Source organism: Vigna unguiculata, chromosome 8, assembly GCF_037176805.1.
Source record: "Vigna unguiculata cultivar grain cowpea cultivar isolate G323 ecotype 2 chromosome 8, ASM3717680v1, whole genome shotgun sequence".
Lineage (NCBI taxonomy): Eukaryota > Viridiplantae > Streptophyta > Magnoliopsida > Fabales > Fabaceae > Vigna > Vigna unguiculata.
Window position 1 is genome coordinate 20,958,965 of NC_140799.1, and position 23,273 is coordinate 20,982,237.

The 23,273-nt window shown below is 33.7% G+C and overlaps 2 protein-coding genes across 4 annotated transcripts; one reads left to right on the top strand and one right to left on the bottom strand.

Annotated features, from left to right (window-relative positions):
* The first annotated feature begins 770 nt into the window (after positions 1-770).
* Positions 771-1,724, top strand: LOC114194948 (protein FAR-RED IMPAIRED RESPONSE 1-like). The gene has a single exon (XM_028085351.2). It carries the CDS (start codon positions 771-773, stop codon positions 1,722-1,724), a length of 954 nt encoding a protein of 317 aa, XP_027941152.2.
* A 16,507-nt stretch (positions 1,725-18,231) lies between these two features.
* On the bottom strand, positions 18,232-22,954 carry LOC146884223 (protein NRT1/ PTR FAMILY 1.2-like). Of its 3 annotated transcripts, XM_085665422.1 has the most exons (5): positions 22,731-22,952; positions 22,413-22,630; positions 20,226-20,464; positions 19,920-20,099; positions 18,232-19,357 (listed from the first exon to the last, which is right to left on the bottom strand). In XM_085665422.1, the coding sequence occupies exons 1-5, from the start codon at positions 22,849-22,851 to the stop codon at positions 18,466-18,468; spliced, it is 1,650 nt and encodes a 549-aa protein (XP_085521548.1). In that variant the 5' UTR covers positions 22,852-22,952; the 3' UTR covers positions 18,232-18,465. The 3 variants fall into 3 exon arrangements, with proteins under 3 accessions (XP_085521548.1, XP_085521549.1, XP_085521547.1); XM_085665423.1 differs by lacking the exon at positions 19,920-20,099 and having other exon boundaries at positions 22,731-22,954; XM_085665421.1 differs by having other exon boundaries at positions 19,920-20,464.
* Positions 22,955-23,273: the final 319 nt, after the last annotated feature.

Consider the following 23,273-nt stretch of genomic DNA (forward strand, 5'->3'; position numbering starts at 1 on the left):
CATTGCACCGTCGCATGAAGCTCTACAGCTCTGCTTCGTCTAAGTCCAGAGACTCTCATTCTTCCATTTTCTCTGATGCAATATCACCCAATTAAACCACGTTCAAGCTGGAGCTGAAGAAAATCTCTTAAGTCTGTGTGATGCAGACTTCCTAACCAAAATACCCTTGCAAACTGGTTATTTAAGTGATGTGACATTTTCCCACTCTAAAGACTGCCCCGTAACACTTCTTCTATGACTTTTTAAAAAGCCACACACACCCGTCCTGTCAGTTATCACCATTTAATTGCATTCATTGCAATGAAGGGCATGATCTAATTTTTCTACTTACAAAAAATTAAAAATGCATAAACATCATTAAAGCCTCTCTAAAAGTAGATTAAAGGTGGAATTAATGTTGAGCGACTAACAGGGGCTGACATTTTGGCCACCATTGAAGACGTAAGAGAAGAAATTAATACCAGCTTTTACTTCCACCAACAACCAATTGGACCACTTAAAATGGTGCGTTATAATCTTCTTATTGTCTCCCATATACGTTATACTAATTATGTAGTTTTTTTTGCTTATACATTCTGAAATGCAATCCTAAGCTTATTGAAATATTATTTCTGAAATCAAATGCTACTTACATGCTACCTTCATATAAATCACAAACAGAGTTTTAAACTTATAAACAAAGAATAAAATTCCTAAACTGATCCAATGGTCATTGGGATGGTGGAGTTATGGATGAAGTAAACTGAATGTGAATTTACTTTGATGAACAAATGCAAAATGGTGAACAGGATGACCTAATATGCTTGGACGACATAACTTTACTTGATGAAGACTGTGGACTAGGCACATTCGATGCGGATAAAACGTCTGATAGTGCTCAAGTCATTAACAACACTGAGGAAGGTGTTGTGCCCACTATTGGAATGCGATTTAAAAGTGTAGAAAAGGTTAAGAGTTTTTACAAGCAACATGCTGTGAAATATGGTTTTGGTGTTCGAACTCGTACATCAAAAAAGGATGACAATAACCAGTTGTGTTACATGAAATTAGTTTGCTCAAGGGAAGGGAAGTATGTGTCCCAAATCCAGCCAGAATTGAAGACCCACCCAACCCAAAAAAGACAATGTTCAACATGCTTAACAACAGTAAACAAATCAGAAGCATGGATACTAAGCATTGTGGTTCATAATCACAATCATGACATTAGTCCAACCAAATCAAGGTTAATACGTGAAAATAGAAGATTGAATTTGCAGGCTCAGCGAACACTTGATATTAATGACGAGGTTGGTGTACGTTTGAACAAGACATTTAGGTCCTTGGTTGGTCAAGCAGGAGGATTTGTCAACTTACAGTTTCTTGAGCGAGACATAGGGAATTACATCGAGCAGCAAAGAAGAGCTTTTGGCAAGGAGGGAGATGGCCAGGCTTTGATTCAACATTTCTCAAGAATGAGAGAGTTGAATAATTCCTTCTATTATGAAATTGACACTGATGCTGAAAATATCATCATTGATGTGTTTTGGGCAGATGCAAGGAGTAGAGTTGCGTCAGTGGACTTTGGTGATGTCATATCATTCAACACTACATACCTCACCAACAAATACGACATGCCGTTCGCACCCTTCTTTGGTGTTAACCATCATAGCCACTCAATTCTACTTGGATGTGGGCTGGTCTTTGCAGAGGATGCATCAACTTTCACATGGCTCTCTCAATGCTGATTGAGGTGCATGGGGAACAAGGCACCAGATGGCATCATAACTGACCAATGCAAAGTAATGAAAAATGTTATTGCTGTTGTATTTCCCAACACCAAGCATCGTTGGTGTTTGTGGCACATCATGAAGAAAGTCCCCGAAAAGTTGGGTGGATTGACAATATACAAGACCATAAAACATGTTTTGAAAGAATTGGTGTACAAGTCCACCTCGACAATTAATTTTGAGCTTGGTTGGGAATAATTCAGATCCAGTTTCGACTTACATCATAACAAATGGTTTTCTACGCTTTACGCCAAAAGAAATATATGGGTTCCTTGTTATTTGAAGTCTCAATTTTGGGCTGGTATGTCCACCATTCAAAGAAGTGAGAGTATGAATGCCTTCTTTGATGGTTTCATAAATCCAACCACAACATTAAAACAATTTGTCGTCCAATATGACAATGCGCTACGGTCGAAGGTAGAGAAGGAAATTGAAGTCGATTTTGCTTCCTTCAATACCACCTTACCTTGTGCCACTCAATCATTAATTAAAAGGCAGTTCCAGGAAGAATACACTCATGCAAAGCTAGCTGAAGTTCAGCAAGAGCTAAGGAGAAAGATCAATTGCACTATCAAAAGTTGTGAATGTGATGAAATGTATTCAAAGTACATGGTTAAAGAGGAGTGCATACGTAATGGACAAAGTCATGACAAAATGAATGAAGTTGTTTTTGATAAAGTCATGCAACAAATTGGTTGTACTTGTCATTTGTTTGAATTTAGAGGTATTTTATGCCGACACAGCTTTCTTGTACTAGCACAAGAAGAGGTCAAAAGTGTATCACATTACTACCTATTGAAGAGGTGGAGCAAATGCATTCAACGAAGACACTTACATAAAAGCGTCATACAAACATAATAAGGATGATCCCCATGTCGAGAGGTATGACTTCACGTGTAAGAGATTTTACGAAATTACAGAAGTTACATGTAAATCTAAGAATGGGACAAATTTTGTGTTAACCCAACTTGACTCCATGTATACAACTCTTGACTTACCTATACTAAATATAGCAAGTCTTCCTTCCCAGAAGGGGAAGGAAAATTTAACCCAACATCAAATGCCGATAACGAACAACATGGTACGAAGCCCTTCACATGTTAAGAGGAAGGGTCGACCCTGAACAAATAGGCTTCAATCAACAGTGGGAAAGGTTTCCAAGAAACAAAAATGGAGGGCAGCATTGAATAAATCGACAAGGAATCTTGATGTAAGTAATTCATGCACATTATAAACATATTTAGACAGATTGAATTAGAATTATTTCATTACACCCAATTTATGTTCTTACATTTTGTACCAGGTTACCCTTAATATGGAAAGTGGAGCGCCCACAGTTCAGCTACCCACCACCATGGGTAATTCAAACAACCTATTATCACTCTCACCTTCCACATGTTTTATGTCTCTCCTAGCATCATTAGAGCACAATATCGATACTCAAATATCTACAAATGAAGACATCATTAGGTAATATATCACGCTGTTGTTATTTATTAAGATCCAAACCATTGAACATATGTCATGACTTTAGATTTTCGATGCAGAAATGAATGACAGCATTTGGAGGGTTATTTTGTACTGTCTTTCTGGACCTGTTGTATATGTGTCATTAAGAAATGGTGGATGAAGGTTGAATTGGTGGATGAAGATTGTTTTTGCAATTCTGTTGTCATGCCCATTTTTTGTATCAGACATTAACAACAGATATTATTTCCCACGTAGTTTAGCACATACGTTTTCGATGCAGAAATGAATGACAACATTTGAAGGGTTATTTTGTACTGTCTTTCTTGACCTATTGTATATGTATCATTAAGAAATGGTGGATGAAGGTTGAATTGGTGGATGGAGATTGTTTTTGCAATTCTGCTGTCATGCCCAATTTTTTGTATCAGACGGTAACAATAGATATTATTTCCCACGTAGTTTAGCACATATGTGTCTATAGGTTTGTAGATAATTTCATGTCTGCACTTTGTTACAATCTTTTGGATTTACAGCTTCTTCACATAGTATGGTCGTATACCTGACATAAAGAAAACAATGTTAAACAAAAAAATTATGTTCACTCCAAACAACATTAAATGCTAAGTTTTTTTTGTGTCTGATACTTTTTTGAACTTCAATATGGATTTGAATAACAAATGACACATACAAATTCGCACTTACGGACTCACAAGTTAGCACATAAATTGCACCCTTTTAATTGGCAGCACAAACAACATTTGTTTAAAAATCAGTCACCTAGGTTATCAGTACTCATGTTATTGCTTTGCACTTACAAAACCATTTAAGGTAGGCAAAACCATGACCATATATCACTGTTAACTAATGCAGGATTGAGAAATATGAGAATTACTTGGCTGCTGAAAAAATCAACATAACTGAAAATAAAGTATTCATGCTTAGCAGTTATTATGTCACGTGTTAGCACATAAACTGCAAACTCTTAATTTGCACCACAAACAACATTCGTTTAAAAATTAGTCACCTGGGTTATCAGTACTCATGTCATTGCTTTGCACTTACAAAACCAATCAAGGTAGACAAAACCATTACAATATATAACTGTTAACTATTGCAGGATGCATGGCTGCTGAAAAAATCAACATAACTGAAAATAAAGTAGTGTTGCTTAGCAATTATTAATGCACGGGTTAGCACATAAACTGCACCCTATTTGGCACCACAACTTCGTTTAAAAATCAGTCACCTAAGTTATCAGTACGTGTGTCATCGCTTTGCACTTACAAAATTAATCAAGGTAGACAAAACCATTACAATATATCACAGTTAACTATTGTAAGATGGAGAAATATCAAAATTACATGGCTGCTGAAAAAATCAACATAACTGAAAATAAAGTAGTGTTGCTTAGCAGTTATTAAGGCACAAGTTAGCACATAAATTGCACCCTCTTATTTAGAACCACAAACAACATTTGTTTCAAAATCAGTCACCTGGGTTATCAGTACTCATGTCATTGCTTTGCACTTATTAAACCAATTAAGGTAGACAAAACCATTACCATATATCACTGTTAACTATTGAAGGATGGAGTACAAATATTATTAAAGCCATTTTGGAAAAAATATGTTATTCTTGTAGAATACCTGACAGCAGAATTTCACGTTGCTCATTCTCAATCTTTCTTTCCTTTGTTACACATACAACATCATTCCAATCCATTAAACAACATTCAATAAAGAACCAATAAAAGAACCACATTCAATTGTCAATAAACAAATTAAGAATATAATTTTAATTCTTCTTCTAAACATTACTTCTATAAATTCATAATTCATCCACAACTTACACAAATTAAGGGTACCACAACTAATTTACTCTATGTTTAATTAAATCAAATCTAACAACACTACAAACATCCAACAACTTCTAACTACTTCACTTCCTTCTCCTTGCATAAGTCATAAAAGGAGTTCGTATGGCTATGCTCTTGAAATGTTGCCTCGGTTCTTCCTTCAATCTGTGGTACAAATTACTACTTTGACCTTCATCTCGTTGTATGTTCGCACCAACTTCTTCAGCATGTTGCTGTGCAGGAGTCCTTTCAACAACCTCAAACCTCTTTTCCTGCCCATATTCATCAAATTCTTCCTATCCTCATAATTATGTGGTTCAGCGGGAAGTTCCTCTTTCAAAATCTTGTTGGATGTATCATTCATTATGACTTTAAACTCCTTCATTGCCTTCTACAGTTCCATAATCTCAACTTCTTGTTTAGATATTTCTTGTCTTCTTCGTCTTCATCGTCCTCAAATTCATTAAATGTTCCTTGTCTTCTTCGTCTTCATCGTCCTCAAATTCTTCACCATATTTATCAAAACCTTCGTGCACAAAAGGATGACAAAGCTCAGACTTTTATACACCTACCTCCATCACAACCTGAAACATTACACCAAAAAATTGCTGCATACAATTTATGTCAATACCTATAAGTAACTACTAATACTAAATCCATTTTCATACCTTGTTATTCAAAGCACTACTTATTTTTTCCTCAGCCACTTTCATATCCATCCATTGCAATATTCGGGGGAACATTGTGCTTGACTTTCCAACATCACATTTTGGAATCAAAAAGTGCTCAAAAGCCCAAATCTAAACCATCTCAAAATCAATAAAATTAAATGAATACATTTCTTCCTATTTCAAACAATACACATCTAAATTCAAACGAATTCATTATAAATTACCTGTAACAAGTACATACAACCAACAATTTAGAAGTGTCTCTTCTTTCCTTTGTCCTGTAAGAACATGGATGCATTGCATATGCTCCCAACTAACTGTTCATAAACAAGTTCACCCCAACTGTATTTGCCAAGACCACTAAGGTCATCAACAATGGTAAACAACATGGGAAAAATTGTTCTCTTGCGACTTGGAATAAGGAACTCTGATATTCCCAAAACAATATATAGCCTATAGTAATCCTCCGGGCTAACCGACTCCCTACATCTTTTTAGAAAATCATATAACATCTCAACATCAACAATTTCATTATTCAATAATTTCCTACACTTGCTCTCCACAAAAACGTCATCTAACTTAATACTATGACTAGCAACCCGTAATCTGAGTCCCAAACAAGAATCCAATAAAGATAAACGAACAACTTTATTACTTATGATAACCCCCCCTCCTTTCAACCCACACACTGATCAAGGAACTAAGAAGTTTCCTACTCATTTTTACATTTCTTTTCAACATCAAAAACCATTCAAATGGTGTGTCTTCAATTACGGACCTTTTGATGAAGGATTGACCCCAACCAAGGATGGACACACATGCTTAAGAAGACTAAGCATGTTTAGAAAGGAAGTTCACTAATCCTTCATCTCTTTCATTAGTGTTTGTTATTTTTGATTCCCTAAGTTGACTTAGTTGAATCAACTTTAGTTGACTTGTTGACCTTTGACTAGGTTTGACTTGTTGACTATAGTTGACTTAACTTAAGCCAACATGTTAATCTATGTTTATTTGCTTTGTAGGTTAATTAGGAGTAAGAAAGCAATGCTAGGTGGCGCATGGTGATTAGGGAGCATATATGATGTGGCGGAGAGAGTAAAGCAAAGGCATAAAGCATAAAGAAAAAGGCATAAAGCAAGTATACATATGTACCTTTGGTCTCCTTTGATTTTAGCACACTTTGACCACTTTTTGGAGACATATGAGACACATTCTTTGTCTCCTTTTGTGCTAGAACGAAATTATCCTTGCACACACCATAGTTATTAGCTCTTTTGTCTCTCATTTTTGTAACCTTATTTGACCTAGTTTCTAGAAGCTAGGGTTAAGTTTTTGTAGAGACATCCTTAGGTATCTTTTATTTGTTTAGAGGCCCCTAAACTCTTCTATATAAGGGGTGCTCCTAGACATGTAAAAGGATTGAACATTTTGAAGTAAAAACACTCTTGTGTCTCAACAATTTGTAAGAGTTTCCTCCCTTGGGAGTGAATACTTTTAAGCCTTATCTTGCATAGCAAGTGGCGGCACACATCCACTCATCTTCAAGGTTGCCATGGCTTTTAGCCTAGCCTTGTAGTGGCGTGCTTCTCACATTTTTACCATTTCTTTCCTTTCCAATTTATGTTTTCTTCTTCCTTTAATTGTTCTTGGTTTTTTATAGTTTATGTGCCTTCCATTTCCTTTTTGTTTTGAATCAATCCATCATCTTCTTCTCTTAAGCTTTGTGAAAGGAACCTTCACATCTAGATAGCTTGCTATCTTAATGTCCAGTGGGGATTTCACTTAGCTTTCTTAATCAACTCACACCATATTCAATGATCTTAAAAAGGAACCAGATAATCCTTCATCACCTTTGTTCTCCACTTAAATATTTATTTAACGAAGCAATGTACTTGGTCCGGCAGCAATGCCCAAAAGTCTGCACATATGCATCAACAAAACTTATGAAATGTCATTGTACATGTTAGTCAATAATAACCAAAATTTAAGTCTTCACACCTTCAACTCATGCTTCTTCTGACCACCGCATTCCCTGCTATCACTATAATTAGCCATGACACTATCACTTTTGTAAACTACTGTTGTCACGTCCTGCCATTTGTGCATTCACATACTAATAGGTTAGCACTTACAAACTCATACCTTACCACTTCAAAAATGATACCTTAACACTTACAAACTCACAGCTTAGCACTAACAAACTAAAAGCTTAACACTTAAAAAATGATAAAAATAAATTGATAGGTTAGCACTTACAAACAAAGAGGTTAGCACTTATATTATAATAGCTTACCATAAATGCAATCCATATCACCTATCAAGAAATGCAATAACAATGGACATCATATGTGCCAACATGTAAGCATGCTTTAGCACACCAAATATTTTTTCCCACTTAACATAATTTCGAACCAATCATGATATCTGTAAAAACAATTACCCCACTCACAACTCTGTTGTGCAAACATTTTAAATATTCATTTCCAAATCATTACTGCAAAGTTTGTGCAAAAGTCATTACCTTGCCTTAGCACTTATATATTAACAGGTTAGCATAAATTTTCAACAATCACTTTGCTTACCTCTTCAATAACACTCATTTAAAAAAAAAAAAATCAAAACTTTATCACATATTTATTGTAACCAAAAAAATCACTCCTTTCCAAAAACATCAACAAATTTCTCGGAGTGGGTTAACCCAAAAATTTTTGTGCTCCACCAAAACAGAAAGGGATGACCACGGAACAGAGCAACGACCATGGATAAAGAAGAAAATTATAGGGCTCACCAACAACACACATACGAAACGACATGGAGGACGAAAAAACAGTGTGCAAGCACGAAAACGATACATGTAGATGGTTTAACGACTAAATGCTCACCATCACTACTCCAACCACTTCCACTACGTGCTTTGTAACTCCTCTCTTCCTTTTCTCAGTTCCTTCTCTCACTGATTCGCTCTCTCTCACCCCATTCTCTTTCAGGTCTGTAAATCTCGCTTCTCTCACTTCAACCACTGCTGCTTCTCTCTCTCTCACTTGTTTCTATTTCACTTCTGTAACTCCTTCAAACCACCAATCACTCTTTCCTTCTGTGGCCTTTTTTTTAAAAAAAATTAAAATCTCTCACTGTCACGTAAGGTAGTGAGAGAAGTTGTCAAAATTGGTTGTTAAAATATCATTATTGTATTTTCTTTCCTTTTCATTCTAATAATGTGACTAATGAGTGTTTGTGTTAAAGTTTTAGTGGTTGACATATGTTAATAAGATTAATGTCATCCAAGGTAATATACTGAATAAAATGGTGAAAAATTATTCTATTTAGAGTTTGTCTTAGTGTAGTTAGTTGGTATGAGAGTTTGGAGATCAGATGATGTATGCTTTTTTTTTATTAAGGGCTTAATGATTATATATTATATTGAAACCAAGGAGCATAGCAGTTGTTCATAAATATATATACTTGTATAATAATTTGGACAATTCTAATTTTTTTCATATATATATGTCATGGTGGTTTTGGCATTATTATATTATATTATATTATATTATATTATATTATATTATATATATATATATATATATATATATATATATTATGTATATTAAAGTTAAAATATTGTGGCTTTTGGTTTTGATGGTTTTTCTATATAGGTTTTGGTTATGATGGTTTATTATGGCTTTTAAATTATTGTAATATATTAAGTTTTGGGTAATGCTGAAAGTGTGGAGTTGTTGGGTTTAGTAGTGTAGAATTAATTTTAGTAGTTAATTGTTGTTAGCATATTCAAGATATATTATTCGAGATATATATGGATGTAGGAATTTTATAATATGTATTATTATATATATTTTTTATATTTAAGTTATCTACGAAAAATTGTGTAGGTAAATTATCTATGAATATTTTCGTAAGTAAGTTATCTAAGTAGAATTTTGCAAATATATTATCTACGAAAATTTTCGTAGGTAAGTTATCTACCAAATTCTTCGTAGGTAATTCGAATATTTTTCCTACGAGCTACTTTCGTAGATAATTATCTACGTCTTTCTTTCATAGATAATATTCGTAGATACGCTATCTACGAAGTATGTTTTCGTAGATAAAGTTACCTACCAGCTCAATACCTAGGAAATTTGGTTCGTAAGTAATTCGTAGATAAAAACGCATTACCTACGAAAACAAAACATTACCTACAAAAAACTAGCGTAGATAATAAGCTGATTTCTTGTAGTGTACCCAAAATAGCATAAATAGCTAGGAAAAACTATGCAGATAAAAGAATTATCAATATTCCATAATTATATGACCCATTATATTTCATAAGTTTGCATCCTAGTTAACTTCACACTAAAATCCCTCAATCAAAATGCAGACTTAAGTGAGTGTGTATTGTACTTTGCTCGAGAATTTTGTGAAGAAAAGTAACATTAACTATTTTTTCAAGAGATTCTTTTTGGTGTGATTTTTCCTTTGTCTAATGAATCTACTTTACATACAGAAGTAGTAAACATTCTTTATAACATAGAATAAACATGTGTGTTTCCAATTTGGTACAAGGTTAGCTAGTTTTTATATGTTTATCGTCTAAAAAATTCGTGCTTTATCAAACGTAAAATATGGTTGCACAACTTTGTATCATCTATTAAACGAACACTTGTGTCTCTCATGATCTTTTATGTATTAAACCATTATCTTTACGACAAAGCATAGTCATGTTTGTATGCTTAGCTTATTTTAGCAATTAATAAAAATTATAGGGGATTGAACTTTTCTCTAACAAAACAATTTCTCTAAGAAGACATTTTCACAAAACTATCTTTTTAAGTATAAAATAGAAAAGTTAAATGATAAAGAAATTTACGTAAATCAATTTTCTTAATGTTGGCTTGTTTAAAGCACTTAAACTATGTTTAGTTCTTGATCAACTTGATCAACTTTCACTAAAGTATATTCTCGATACAAGTATTAATTGGACTCTATCACATTAGGCTAAACTACAGTATTATTTATAACTTTTGGCTAAACTAAACTTATTCTTGGAAATAACCACTTTTTGCTAAGCACAGATATTCTTTAGATACAACCACTCCTATCTAAGAACAATCATTTTCGACACAATAATTCATAGGTAAAATACTTTGATTACAAAGGGTGCAATCTACATGAACACATGTTTCATTCACTAAAAAAGATTAACGTCCTTAGACAGTACAATGTTATGAATACACTTCTAGTTGATTATGAACATTGTTCTTCCTCACACACAGTAATCATCTAGGAGGGAGATTATGATAAATTTAAATAAAAGATAAAAATTTTCAATCTGAATGGAAGAAAAAAGATGAATAGATCTTTACAAGAGACTTGGCCACTCAAGTTTTTCCACTTTGAAACCTGAACTTAGAATTACAATAATTGAAGCTCATGAATTCAAATATAAGTCGTGCATGGAATCTATAAAGATAAAGCAAGAGCTTTTCAACAATGATTTGAAAAAGAGTAACCTTGTGTTTGGATAAAGTATTTCAAATATCCTGAGAAATTGAAATGCATTGTATTTGAATTACTCGCAATTAAATTCCTTTCATTTTCTAAATAACTTGTTTGGATAAAGAAATTAAAATACCTTACATTTAAATTTCTTGTTTGGATAAAACAATTGAATTTCTTATGAGATAAAATTTCATTTCAACAATATTTATTTTAGGCTTAATTATGTTTTGAGTTTATGATAAATTTGGAAACGGGCTCAACGACCTAGATGGATGGGCCTACCCGACTACCCAGTTTGTCCTAGTCCGTCTAGGTCATTGGCCTGACTTGGCCCCACTAGGTCGTCGGTCCGCCCGACCCATCTAGGTTGTTAGGCGGCCTGTTTGTGTCATCAGGTTTTCCTGACCAGTTTGTGCCATTGGGCCACCCGACCCAGCTAGGTCGTCAAGCTAGTTGGTAACGCACGGGTCGTTGGGCCAATCAGGCTCATTTATGTCGTTGGGTTGGTCGGGCATGTCCAAGTCGTCGAGCTAATAGGGCTTGTCTAGGTCATTCAACCGTTTGGGCCCATATAGGTGGTCGGGTCAACCATCTAGGTGGTCGGGCCACGTCGAGCTGGTCAAACAAGTCTGTCTAGATTGTTGGGCTGGTTAGGCTTGTTTGGTCGAAGAGCCAGTCAGGCCCATCTAGTTGTCAGGCCCATCTGGATTGTCAGGCCGGTTAGACCTGTACGGGTTATTGGGCTGGTCAGGCTCGTACAAGTCGTAGGGCCTGCCCATGCGACACCTCTAGGTCATCTTCCCCGCCCGACTAGTATGGGTTGTCGGGCCTACTCAACTTTTTGAGGTCATCGGGCCCGTCAGCACATCTTGTTTGTCTGATCTGTCTTGGTCATCGAGCCCACCCGACCCGTTTGGATCATTGAGCCCGCCCCGCCCGTTTGGGTTGTTAGGCTTGCCCGACCTGTATGGGTCATTGGTAGGGATGGCAACGGGGCTGGACGGGGACGTGTTTCACTATCCCACACCCATCCTTGTAGAAAAAAATTAATCCTCATCCCCATACCCAAATCCAATAGGTATCAAACTTTTGTCCCATTCTCATCCTCACCGAGTAACGGGTATAATCTCGTACTCATACCCGTACCCATTTTTTTACTACTTCAATATTAATTTTAATTAATTTTTATAAAATAATAAAAAAATTGTGGTAAAAGAAACATAATATTATCAAATATTCAATATTAGGAGGATGGTGATTTTTTCAATATCAAATACTTTGAAATATATTATAATTGTTTACATTTTAGATTAGAATACCAAATAAAATTTCATGAGAACTAAAACATTTATTAAATTTGTAAATATTAATAAAACCTAGTTGATAAAATTTAAAAATATTTTTAAAAAAATATAAAAGGAAAACAAATATTCAAACTAAAATATATTTTAAATGTTTGTTTACTTCAATTTTTTAAATTCTAATGAATCTCTTTTTTATACACTAATAAAAATTTATAGTACATCACTTGATCAAAATGACACAAAGAACAAATAATAAAACATAATAATAAAATTTTTACATAGATCTTGTATATTTTGAACTACAATATATGTTGGATGGTGATAAAAAAATATTCATGGCAATTACTGTAACGTCCCATTTAATAAATAAACTTACTTAAATGACACGTCACACAATATAATAATACGAGCAAAGACACGGAGTAAAGACTCGCTCCTTAAAGGTACCCAAGAGTTATAAAGGGAAATCTTGAGGCACACCACGATGCAAAAACAAGACAAGGTACAAGGTCTAATGTAACCAGAAACACAGTACCAATCAATAAAATACATGGGCCATAGCCTTAGCAAAAGACATAAAGAGCAAAGCCCAAGTCCAATCGACTAAGCAGCGGAACCATCACCTCCCTGTTGACCACGGGTGTTCCTCGCATCTGCTCACATCAACAAGTTGATGATCATCGCAAAAGAGAGAACCATACAACAAAACACACAACAAATAACAGAAGGATAAGCTAGAGCCAAAAATAGTTTTATCATGCAATCAGATACACTTTCGTATTCAATTGTACATACATCATCCAAGCATGTTATGACCTTCCCAAATGATACACTAAGACTCGGCACGACTCATCCGGATACATATAATCTAGTCGATTTCTCTACTCACCCCCGAGCTGTTCACCCTCGAGCTAAGTGTTACAAGTGTTACAATGTCTCAATCCCCCACACACAAGGTTAGCCCTTAATGAGTTTCAAGCCTCCTACTACTCTCACCATAAGAGTCAGTCCGCTCTAAGTGAGACTAACTGACTTCTTAGAGTGTCAGGATGCAACCTTACCTTGAATCCTTACCAAATTATATAGATGGGGTACCACCATGAACTCCCACTAACAGGGGTCATGGAATTACGTCCCGACCACTGAAGCACCACCTCGAGGTCTCACCTAGAGACTTATGGAATTACGTGCTGACCACAGACCAAACATGCTCAAACAATCAAGTAATATCCATCATGTACATCAATCTCATACCAACCTTTATAACCATCCATTTTCATATTTCAGGTTAAATCCATACCAATTCATCGTTTCCATTTCATGAATATAGAAGTGTGTTTCAATACCAATACCATGCCACTTTAATTACCAACCCTCTCATTCATTTTTCATGCCAAGATCACACCAACTCATCAATCTAATTCATAACCACAGTTTATTCAATACATTTCACAGTCTCATACTTTAATTAGAGTGAATCAAGCAATCAAACAATCCACAACAACCAACTGGAGAAAACAGTGTGGCCTACAACGGACCTCGCTTAAGCCAGAAGCCCTCGCTCAGGCGAGAGGAGTTCCCTTACTCAAGCTACAGACTCTCGCTTAGGCAAGATCGCGACAGAGGCCTTGGGAGGTTTTCGCACACTCGCTTAGGCGAGCCCTCCCTCGCCTGAGCGAGACCACTCCTTGCCCAAAGCTGAGGTTCCTCGCCTGGGCTAAAACTGCAGTGGCACCCCAAGGCTTCCACGCCTTCTCGCTTAGGCGAGCACCTCTCGCCTGAGCGAGACAGTGCCTCGCTCAAAACAAGAGCTCTCCGCCTGAGCGAGAGTTCATGCATACCCTGGTCTGCTCCTACAAGTCTCGCCTGGGCGAGTCACTCTCGCTTGGGCGAGAGCAATAGATCTCACCATTGTCCTTCCTGCAACAGTCATATTTTCACACCCAAATAGCAATACAATGCATTTCGCATATTCACTGCAACATACAGTCCATACAAACACCTAACAAACTCTAAACAGGCCAAAGAAATCATTTAAAACCCAAAACCCTAACTTCCCTTACCTAGAAAGGGCTAATATCAGACTTTGACTCCTAGGCCAACGAAACCAGTAGCTCCAAGAGCGGATTTATAAACTGGAACATCGGCACAGAAAAGGAACTAGATTACCACAGTGGACCTTCAGCGAACAAAATACTAAAAGGTAACTAGAAAGGAACTAGCATGAGCTGAGAGCTAACTTACATGAAGCAGAGTTGAGCTTAGAGCTAGCTTAACCAAGAGTTGTGACCAAACCCTAGCAGAGCGTTCTGAAAGGAAGAGGGAGCGTATGCTATGAGCTATTTTGCAAGAATGACAAGAGTGGAAGGGTGTTTGGCTGCCTTAGGGGCCTTGTACACCCTATGGGCCAACCCTTAGGCCCACTAGATTGGGGAAGTCCTTAAAATAAACGGGAAAAATATAAGTGGGCCTTACAATTACATTAAATTTTTATATTACAGAAAATAAAAGTTATTTATACAATTATAGTGAAAAAATTACAGTATGATTGATAATGAGTTAGAAAATAAAAAATAATTAGATAAAATATATCGAAATAGTATTCTACATGATGAAAATAAATAATATATTAAAAAATTAACAAACGTGTGTCTTAGAAACAATTTGAGAGACTATTGAAAAAAAGCGCGCAAAGAAAAAAAATATATAATTAAGGGTATGATAAGATGAAAAATACCTTAGAGATTTAAGAGAACTTTTCAAATATCAACATACTCAATGGTTGAGAAATAATGAAAATTATTTTAGCGAAACAAAATAGTTCTTCAAATGAAACAAAAATGAATAATAAGTAAAGATTTTTTTTATATTACCTAGTAAATGAAAGTATTAAACACTTAAATTGAGATTATTAAACATTATCATGTGAAAGAAAAATATACAATAAATAAAAATAATAAAAAATGATATATGTTAATTAGAAAAAAAAACTTATGTCTCACATTAGAAATATTCAAATGTGAGACATAAGTTTTTTTCTAATTAACATATATCATTTTAACATAATTACACAAAGGTTATGATAATATGAAAAATATATTAGAGATGTGAATAAGTTTCATGACAAACCAAATAATTAGAAGAAATAAAAAATAGAAAGTGAGTGTATATATATTTGTAGGTCCTCATTTTTGTAGCAAAATCTCAATTTGGTCCTCATATTTTTATTGGTCTCAATTAGGTCCACATTTTTGTAAATCAGTAACAGTTATTTCATTTTCGTTATAATGGAACTAACATCGTTAAGTAGGTGTCACGTGTTAGCTCCTCATTTTTTAAAATTTTTAATTTTTTTTTTATTTTTTTAAAATAATATTTATGCCAAATGTCACATCTGTTGTGTGCCACGTGTCAATCTAATATGGTGACACATGTCAAATTATTATATGAATCTCAATTTGGTCCTCATTTGTTAATTTGATTTGATTTCAGTCCCAAATTTTTTAAAAAAATTTCAATTTCATGCGCTCCAAATTTAGACCGAATTTTACTTTTATATAATCTTATGATTATTTTTATTAAAATTGATATTTTTATTAAATATTTTAATAATATTAAGTGTATTTAATATTAAAATTTTAAATATATTTATTTTAATTTGTTATAAAATTGTTTTAAAAAATATTTGAATTTATAGAATTGTTATTTTTAAGCCAACTCTAAAAAAATTGTTGATATTTAATGTTATACAAATATTTTGAATATAAATTTATAAATCTATATATTTATAATTTTAAAATAAAATTTAAATAAAGTTTAATGTAAAATATAAATTTAAATAGATTTAATATTGTTTAAAATATGTAATAAAAATATCACTTGTAATAAAAATATCATCATAACATCTATATAAAAATTAAATTTGGTTGAAAATTTGGAGTACATGGAATTGAAAATTTAAAAAAAAAAATTGGGACTGAAATCAAATCAAATTAACAAATATGAGGACCAAATTGATATTCATACAATGATTTGACACATGTCACCATATTAGATTGGCACGTGAGATACTACAAACGTAACACGTGGCATAAATATTTTTTTTTTAAATTTAAAAATTTTAAAAAATAAAATTTAAAAAGAATCAAAAAAAAACGAGGAGCTGACACATGGTACCTACTTAACGGTGTTAGTTCCATACTAACGAAAATGACCTAATTGTTACTGATTTATACAAATGTAGACCTAATTGAGACTAATAAAAATATAAGGACCAAATTGAGATTTTGGTACAAAAACGAGGATCAAAGGAGTATATATATATATATATATATATATATATATATATATATATATATATACATATATATATATATATGGTTACTTAATTAATTGTGAATATTTTAATAATTTAAACGAAGACGGAGATATGGCAGGGACAAGTATTATGGCAGGGATATGTAATCCTCATACCCATCCACATACCCAATTAAAAAATTCGGGAATTCCTCATACCCATACCCAGTCAATGCGAGAATTCTACTTCAAAACGGGGACAGGTTTAGGCAATACCCACGAAGGCGGATTTATTTGGCATCTCTAATCGTTGGGCCCGCGTAGCCTGTTTGGGTCATCAGGTCCATCTGGGTCGTCGGGCCCACCCGGCCTGTTTGATTCGTTAGTCGTCGTCCAGGCTCGTCAAGCTCGCCTACGGGACCAAATTGACAAATCTACTTGAGAGTCTAAAGTGTGAGGTTGAGTGAGAAGAATTTCAAATTTCACCTATTTTGAAGATATTTGAATTTCTACTCATTTATCTAATTGAAATACTTGAAAAAAAATGCTTACATTTTAAATGCTTTTTAATTTTTCTATCCAAACAAAAAATTACATTACAAAGAAATCTAAATTCTTCAAAAAAATTAATTACTTTATTAAAATGCTCTATCCCAACACACTATATAAGGTTCTTAGTGATTAACAATAAAAGAATTTTATGGAATTTTATGGAAATGTTGCAAAAGAACTTCAGAAAAATTAGCTCTTTTAAATTTGCTACCATGAAACAACAAAGTGATTATAAAAATGTATTGAATCTTACTAAAGGTATAAAGAAGCAAATGAATAACTAAATGCTAAAATCATTCACCTTGAGCAAGAAAATCAAGTGGTAAGAAGAAAAAAAAAGGCTAGATTCAAAGAGACTCATTTTTACAATTTTGTCACATTTGAGATAGAATAAATAATAAAACAAGATTTTGAACTTCACAAACTCACATATGCTTTTAAACGAGAAGGTCAAGAAAAAAGAAGATAATGACGAAGTTAATAATGAGGAGGGTAAAGAGAACAACAATGGAAATAATGAAAATGTTCACGATAACAATTACAAAGATGAAGATAACAAATTTCGGAATAATCATGATAAGGACTTCAGTATTGAAGAAACATCTTATGAAGGAGAGAATTAGAATTTGAAAAGTTTCTTACTATCTAATAGGTTTTTGTTATCATTTATTGTTTTTTAAATTAAAATAAATTGTTTCTCATACTTGAGTGCCTGCGTTGTATAAATGTGAGCACCTTTTGTAGATTTACAAAAGCAACTACTGAATCATTTTGTATTATGTCAGTTTGTTGTGATTGTGGAGCATTCGCCACCGATAACATATCATACATTCTCTTATCCAAATTTATTCCGCATTTATTTTGGTGTCTTCTATTGTTAACACTTCTAGAGTTCCAAGGCAACAAGTTTATCCTACATGATATAAACCCTTATTGTGCAAGACCACAATAAAATTCTTAGCACAAATCTACTTCTATAACCTATTAGTTTTACACGTAAGGCAGCTAAAAATAACACAGTTTCTCTTGCTTTTACAGTACCTCTATAAATTAATCTAGGAAGTAGGTACCTCCCTGTATTCAAATTGCTCTTCTTCCTTGTCTGCTGAAGCTTCAAGCTTTTGCCCCGGAGCAGGACCATAAGCCCAACAAATAGCAAGAAAGTAAAAGTAGTTAATTACACCCAAGAAAGTGAGTAATGCATAATAGTAATTCAAATGGCCCCTGTTAATGTTAGTTGATAACCAGCTCTCCTTCCCTCCTAAACTAGTGACCTTGTCAACTATGCTCACCAACACACCTCCCACTGCATTAGCAGCAGCTAGCTCAAGAGTGAAAAGAGCCATTGCAAAACTAGACATGGTCTTGGGGAAATACGTGTAGAAAAACTCAACCTGCCCAACAGGGTTAAAGGCCTCACCTATTCCAAGCAAAACAAACTCAGGAACCAACCATAAAACTGACATGTTAATTACAGCATTAGGTTGGTCTTCAAAGCCTTGTTCAATGGCCGCATTTCGTCTCATAGTTTCAACTAAAGCTGATGTTGCCTTACCTACACATACAAACAACAATCCTATCCCAATTCGTGTTTTACAACTGAATCCTCTAGGCATGCCCCAATGTTTTGCCAGTAGAGGTACGATTATGCGGTCATATGTGGGAATGACTATTGATAATGTGATTACCATGACAAGAGTGAAGGACCCTGCAGGCATCTTGAAATTGCCAACTAACCTTCGGTCCAAGGTAGTTGCCTGGAGAGTAGAGAATGAGCTTTGGGAAACCATCATCAAGATGCCCGTGGACCACATAGGAAGCACTCTGAGCAAAGATTTCAGTGACTCCACCTGTCCGACTGTGCATTGGCTCCATGGATCTGAAACTGATCCATCAGGGTTTGAGAGAGTCTCAGGAGTTTTTATCATGCAAGCTTTGTTCAAACACCTGTAAGATAAGATAATGTTAATTCACTCAAAGAACTCAAATAGATATTATAGGACAGGTGTCATAGTTAAATCCTTTATTTATTTATTTCTTATTGATCCCCCATAATTTCTCTCTTAAACATATTTGCACGCATTTACTTAATATTTATTTCATTAATTGACAGAATTGAATAGCTGTAAATTAATCATGTAATAAGTAAAGTTTACTTTACAATTATAGGCCGAGGTTGTGCAACTTAAAGATTTTAGTTAAATGAGATTCTCTAAATCATGAGAGGCATTCAGACAAATTTTATAGAAGGAACATTTCTATATGATGGGATTACTCTGAACACTCAGAGAAATAGAATTTGTCAAGGGGAACCAAAACCATTACTAACAAAGAAATAATGAGAATAAAAAATTATCTTGAACTAAGTCAATAAATGATTGTCACTATTCAGTATATGATGATAATTGGAGATATCATTGGCTGTCTCTCACATAAAATGTTTAGGGGGAATAAGTATTTGAGAAGTTAAACTGAAAGGAAATTGCATAGTAAGGGCGAGCACAAGTACCTAAGGCTATCAGTAGGAACCCTCAGCTCAGAATCGGGGTCTTGATAGTATTGATCAAAGTTGCTATGAGGAAGACTAAGTTTTCTGTTCTTTACAGAGACTACAGCGACTTGTACAAAACTAGTGAGTAAGCTGTGACCGGGCTTCGCTTTGGCGTAGAAGGGAGAACCAAGGATGAAACTGACAGCCGATATGAGCATTAGCAAAGCAGGTAAACCAAATCCAATTTTCCATCCCAGATTTTCTTGAATGTACACAATTACGCTCAAAGCAATTATAGTTGATAACGCAATTGAGGTATAATACCAATTAAAGTAGCTATCCAAGAGCCTCTCATCGTTAGATCCTTCTTTAATTGTCAGTTGATCTGCTCCAAATGCTATGGAACAAGGTCTGACGCAACCAGCTCCAATGGAAATTAATCCCAAGGAAAGGAATAGAACAGCTAGTTGGGCTGTTGTGGCGGAGCTGCAGTGTAGCATGATTGATTCACAGGAAGGTTTTAGCTCTGGGATCATGGCAGTTAACCACAAAACGATTAAACCCTGTGAGAGGCAACAAATATAATAACAGCATTATGAAAATAAACATCATGAAAAATCATTCATATGGCGTTCTTCGGAAAAACCTATTTTGAAGCACACTTTGAATCACAAAACCAAGCCAGCTAAAGCAATTACAGATAATTTGTGTTTCAGCTATAGCAAGACAATTATTAAATTTCTTCAACAAAGGTTATCATTTAAGAAGAAGATTATGCTACTATGCGAGTGCTTAAGTATCTTGGATTGGATTAAAGGTTGCCTGAAGCAAATTTCTGAGCCAAGTTTTACTAGGTTTCTTTGAATCATGACAAAAGATACAGTTGACAAAGAAAGATTTGCATTCTTACCAGCTACAACCAGTGTATTTGGTTTTCTTTTTGGGAATAAAAAAAGTAAGTAGAATGCCTAGTCAGTGAATCAACCGTGAATTACCAATGAATTATTTAAAAGTCATTAAGTAATTTTTAATGGATTAACTGACTTTAAACTTCTTTTTTTATCAAAATTATATTTTTAAATATATAGTCTGAAATTTCAAATTTCTAACATTTTCTGATCTTGTAAATAAAAGTAACTTCAGAAATCTATTAACATTATTACAATTACTCATGATTAAAATCCTGAAACAACTTTTAATTTCTTATAACTATAATTCGATAAAAATATTTCTCCTTTCCAAAAATTTTATTTTAACTTTAATTTATAGAGAGTCAATATTCATGAGTGTTTTAAATATATATATATATATATATATATATATATATATGTATATATAAATTTTTTAAGTAGGTTTCAAAATAATTCATTTTAATTTTAATATATTTTATATATTTAGCACTGAAAAACGTTTGATATGTATCTTTATATTTCAAAAATATATTTTTTGAAGATTTGCCACTTTCTATTTATTTTTATACAATTTGAATTGAACCCTAAAGTTAATCTATTAGCAACATTCACAAAAGAAACAAGAACTCAAATTACAAAAATCAAAGAAAAGTAGAATTATGTATGGAATGTGAAAAACAACACAATCCAAGATGGATTGATAAACGGGAGAAAATTCAAATATAAATTTAAGAAAACTAGTTATACAATTAAAAAAAAATGTGACTACTTTTATCAAATAGAATATTTAACAAATATTTGAAAATTTAAATACTTTAAATTTTAATATTAAAAGACAAATTATATATACCATCGTAGTCCATTACATAGTGTTTCTCCCGCTGCTATTCTCAGTCTCTAGATAATTCCAGTGCTTCTGGATGATTGATTATGTTTAAAATATAAGTATTATACATTTACTTTCTTCACAATTTTTTAATATTATAAAGAAAGTTTAACGCATAAAAATATTTTACTTTTTCCGTATTTTTAATATTTTATTATCTCATATTTCAAATTTTCTTCATACATCATAATTTTTCTAAGAAAATATTTCTGTCCGAGTTACAAATTATTTCTTACAAAATCTAAAAATAAAAAATAATTTAGAAGTCAAAACTAATATCTGAAAATGAAAAAAAAATTAAAAATTTTAAAAAATTAACTTTCAAATTATACAAAATCCGAAAAGACGAAATTAAAAATTTTAATTTAAGATTGCGCGACGGAAAAATACGAAAAGGCAGAAAGAATTTGCCTTAAAAGCTTCACCAGAATCATGAACATACAGTAATCAATAAAAAGAAAAGTTAATATACCATCATCAGTTCTTGGTCTCGACAAATATTTATATAACACATCTGATAACAAGGTAAATTTTATTTTATAATTTTTTAAAATTTGAATATATAAATTAAAAGTTAGAATGAGTCTCATTTAACATATTTTTGTTAGTCGGAGTTGAAATGCATACAGAGAATTTGGTCAATCAATTTGAAATTAGAGCAAAACAGAAAGCTTTAACTAATTTTTTTTTTTTTTGTTGTTTAAGTAAACTTACAAGAAGGCTGGAGAAGGATCCGATAGAAATGACGGTGAATCGACCCAAGTAAGAATCGGAGAGAAAGGCGCCGAAGATGGACAAGATGTCGGAGGTGGCAGACCAAGTGTAAATTACGCTTGTGCCCTTGGCAATAGGCATGCCGTAACCGTTCAGCAGGTACAGTATCATGTTTGGCATGATCCCGTAGCTCGCCACTCGCTCCAAACACTCGTTCACTGATCATTTCTCAATCAAAGTAAGCAAAACGACGTCGTCCGATGATAAAGAGAGAGTGAGTGAGTGCAATCAAAGAGTTTTTCAGTGAGTGAGAAATACCTATGATGAAAGGCATGGTTCTCAATCCACCTTTTCTTATCTGCGAAGAGGAAGAGGAAGAAGATTGAGACGAAGTGCCATTTTCCAAGAGCTTCTGCTCTGCACCACCACAAGACTCCATTTCTGTGCTCTTCTTTGGATGTGGTTGAACTGAGAGCCGAGAGTGGAAGAGATAAGGGGTGATTCATGATTGGAGGTTGAATTTTATACCACCGCTTAAAAAACAAAAACAAAAAAAAAATGGTGTCACGCCATCCTCGCGGATCTCTATTTAGCTTTTTAAGTTGTTTTTTTATTAGCTTTTTCAAGTCATATTCAGACACGTTCCTTTTGCTTCAACAATTTTTTTCTTAAATTAGAATATTCACGGTGGCGTGTGCCACCTTTGGATTAATTTGCACTCTATGACTGTGTTAGATTAGGGTATGATTAAAAATAAAAAAAAAATGAATTTCATTAAAATTTCAACCTATAATATTGTTTAAAACTGGATATGCTATTCAGGAAAAACAACTTTTAATTTCATTTTTACCAAAGGTGTGT

What these genes read in the sequence shown, in the direction of transcription:
- LOC114194948 (XM_028085351.2), top strand. Translation starts at nt 771, where the DNA reads ATGCAAAATGGTGAACAGGATGACCTAATATGCTTGGACGACATAACT.
- LOC146884223 (XM_085665421.1), bottom strand. Translation starts at nt 22,851, where the DNA reads ATGGAGTCTTGTGGTGGTGCAGAGCAGAAGCTCTTGGAAAATGGCACT. An exon ending in AACCATGCCTTTCATCATAG is followed by an intron (nt 22,631 to 22,730) that starts GTATTTCTCACT and finishes AGAAATGATCAG; the next exon opens with TGAACGAGTGTTTGGAGCGA. An exon ending in GTTCCTACTGATAGCCTTAG is followed by an intron (nt 19,358 to 19,919) that starts GTACTTGTGCTC and finishes CTTATCTTACAG; the next exon opens with GTGTTTGAACAAAGCTTGCA.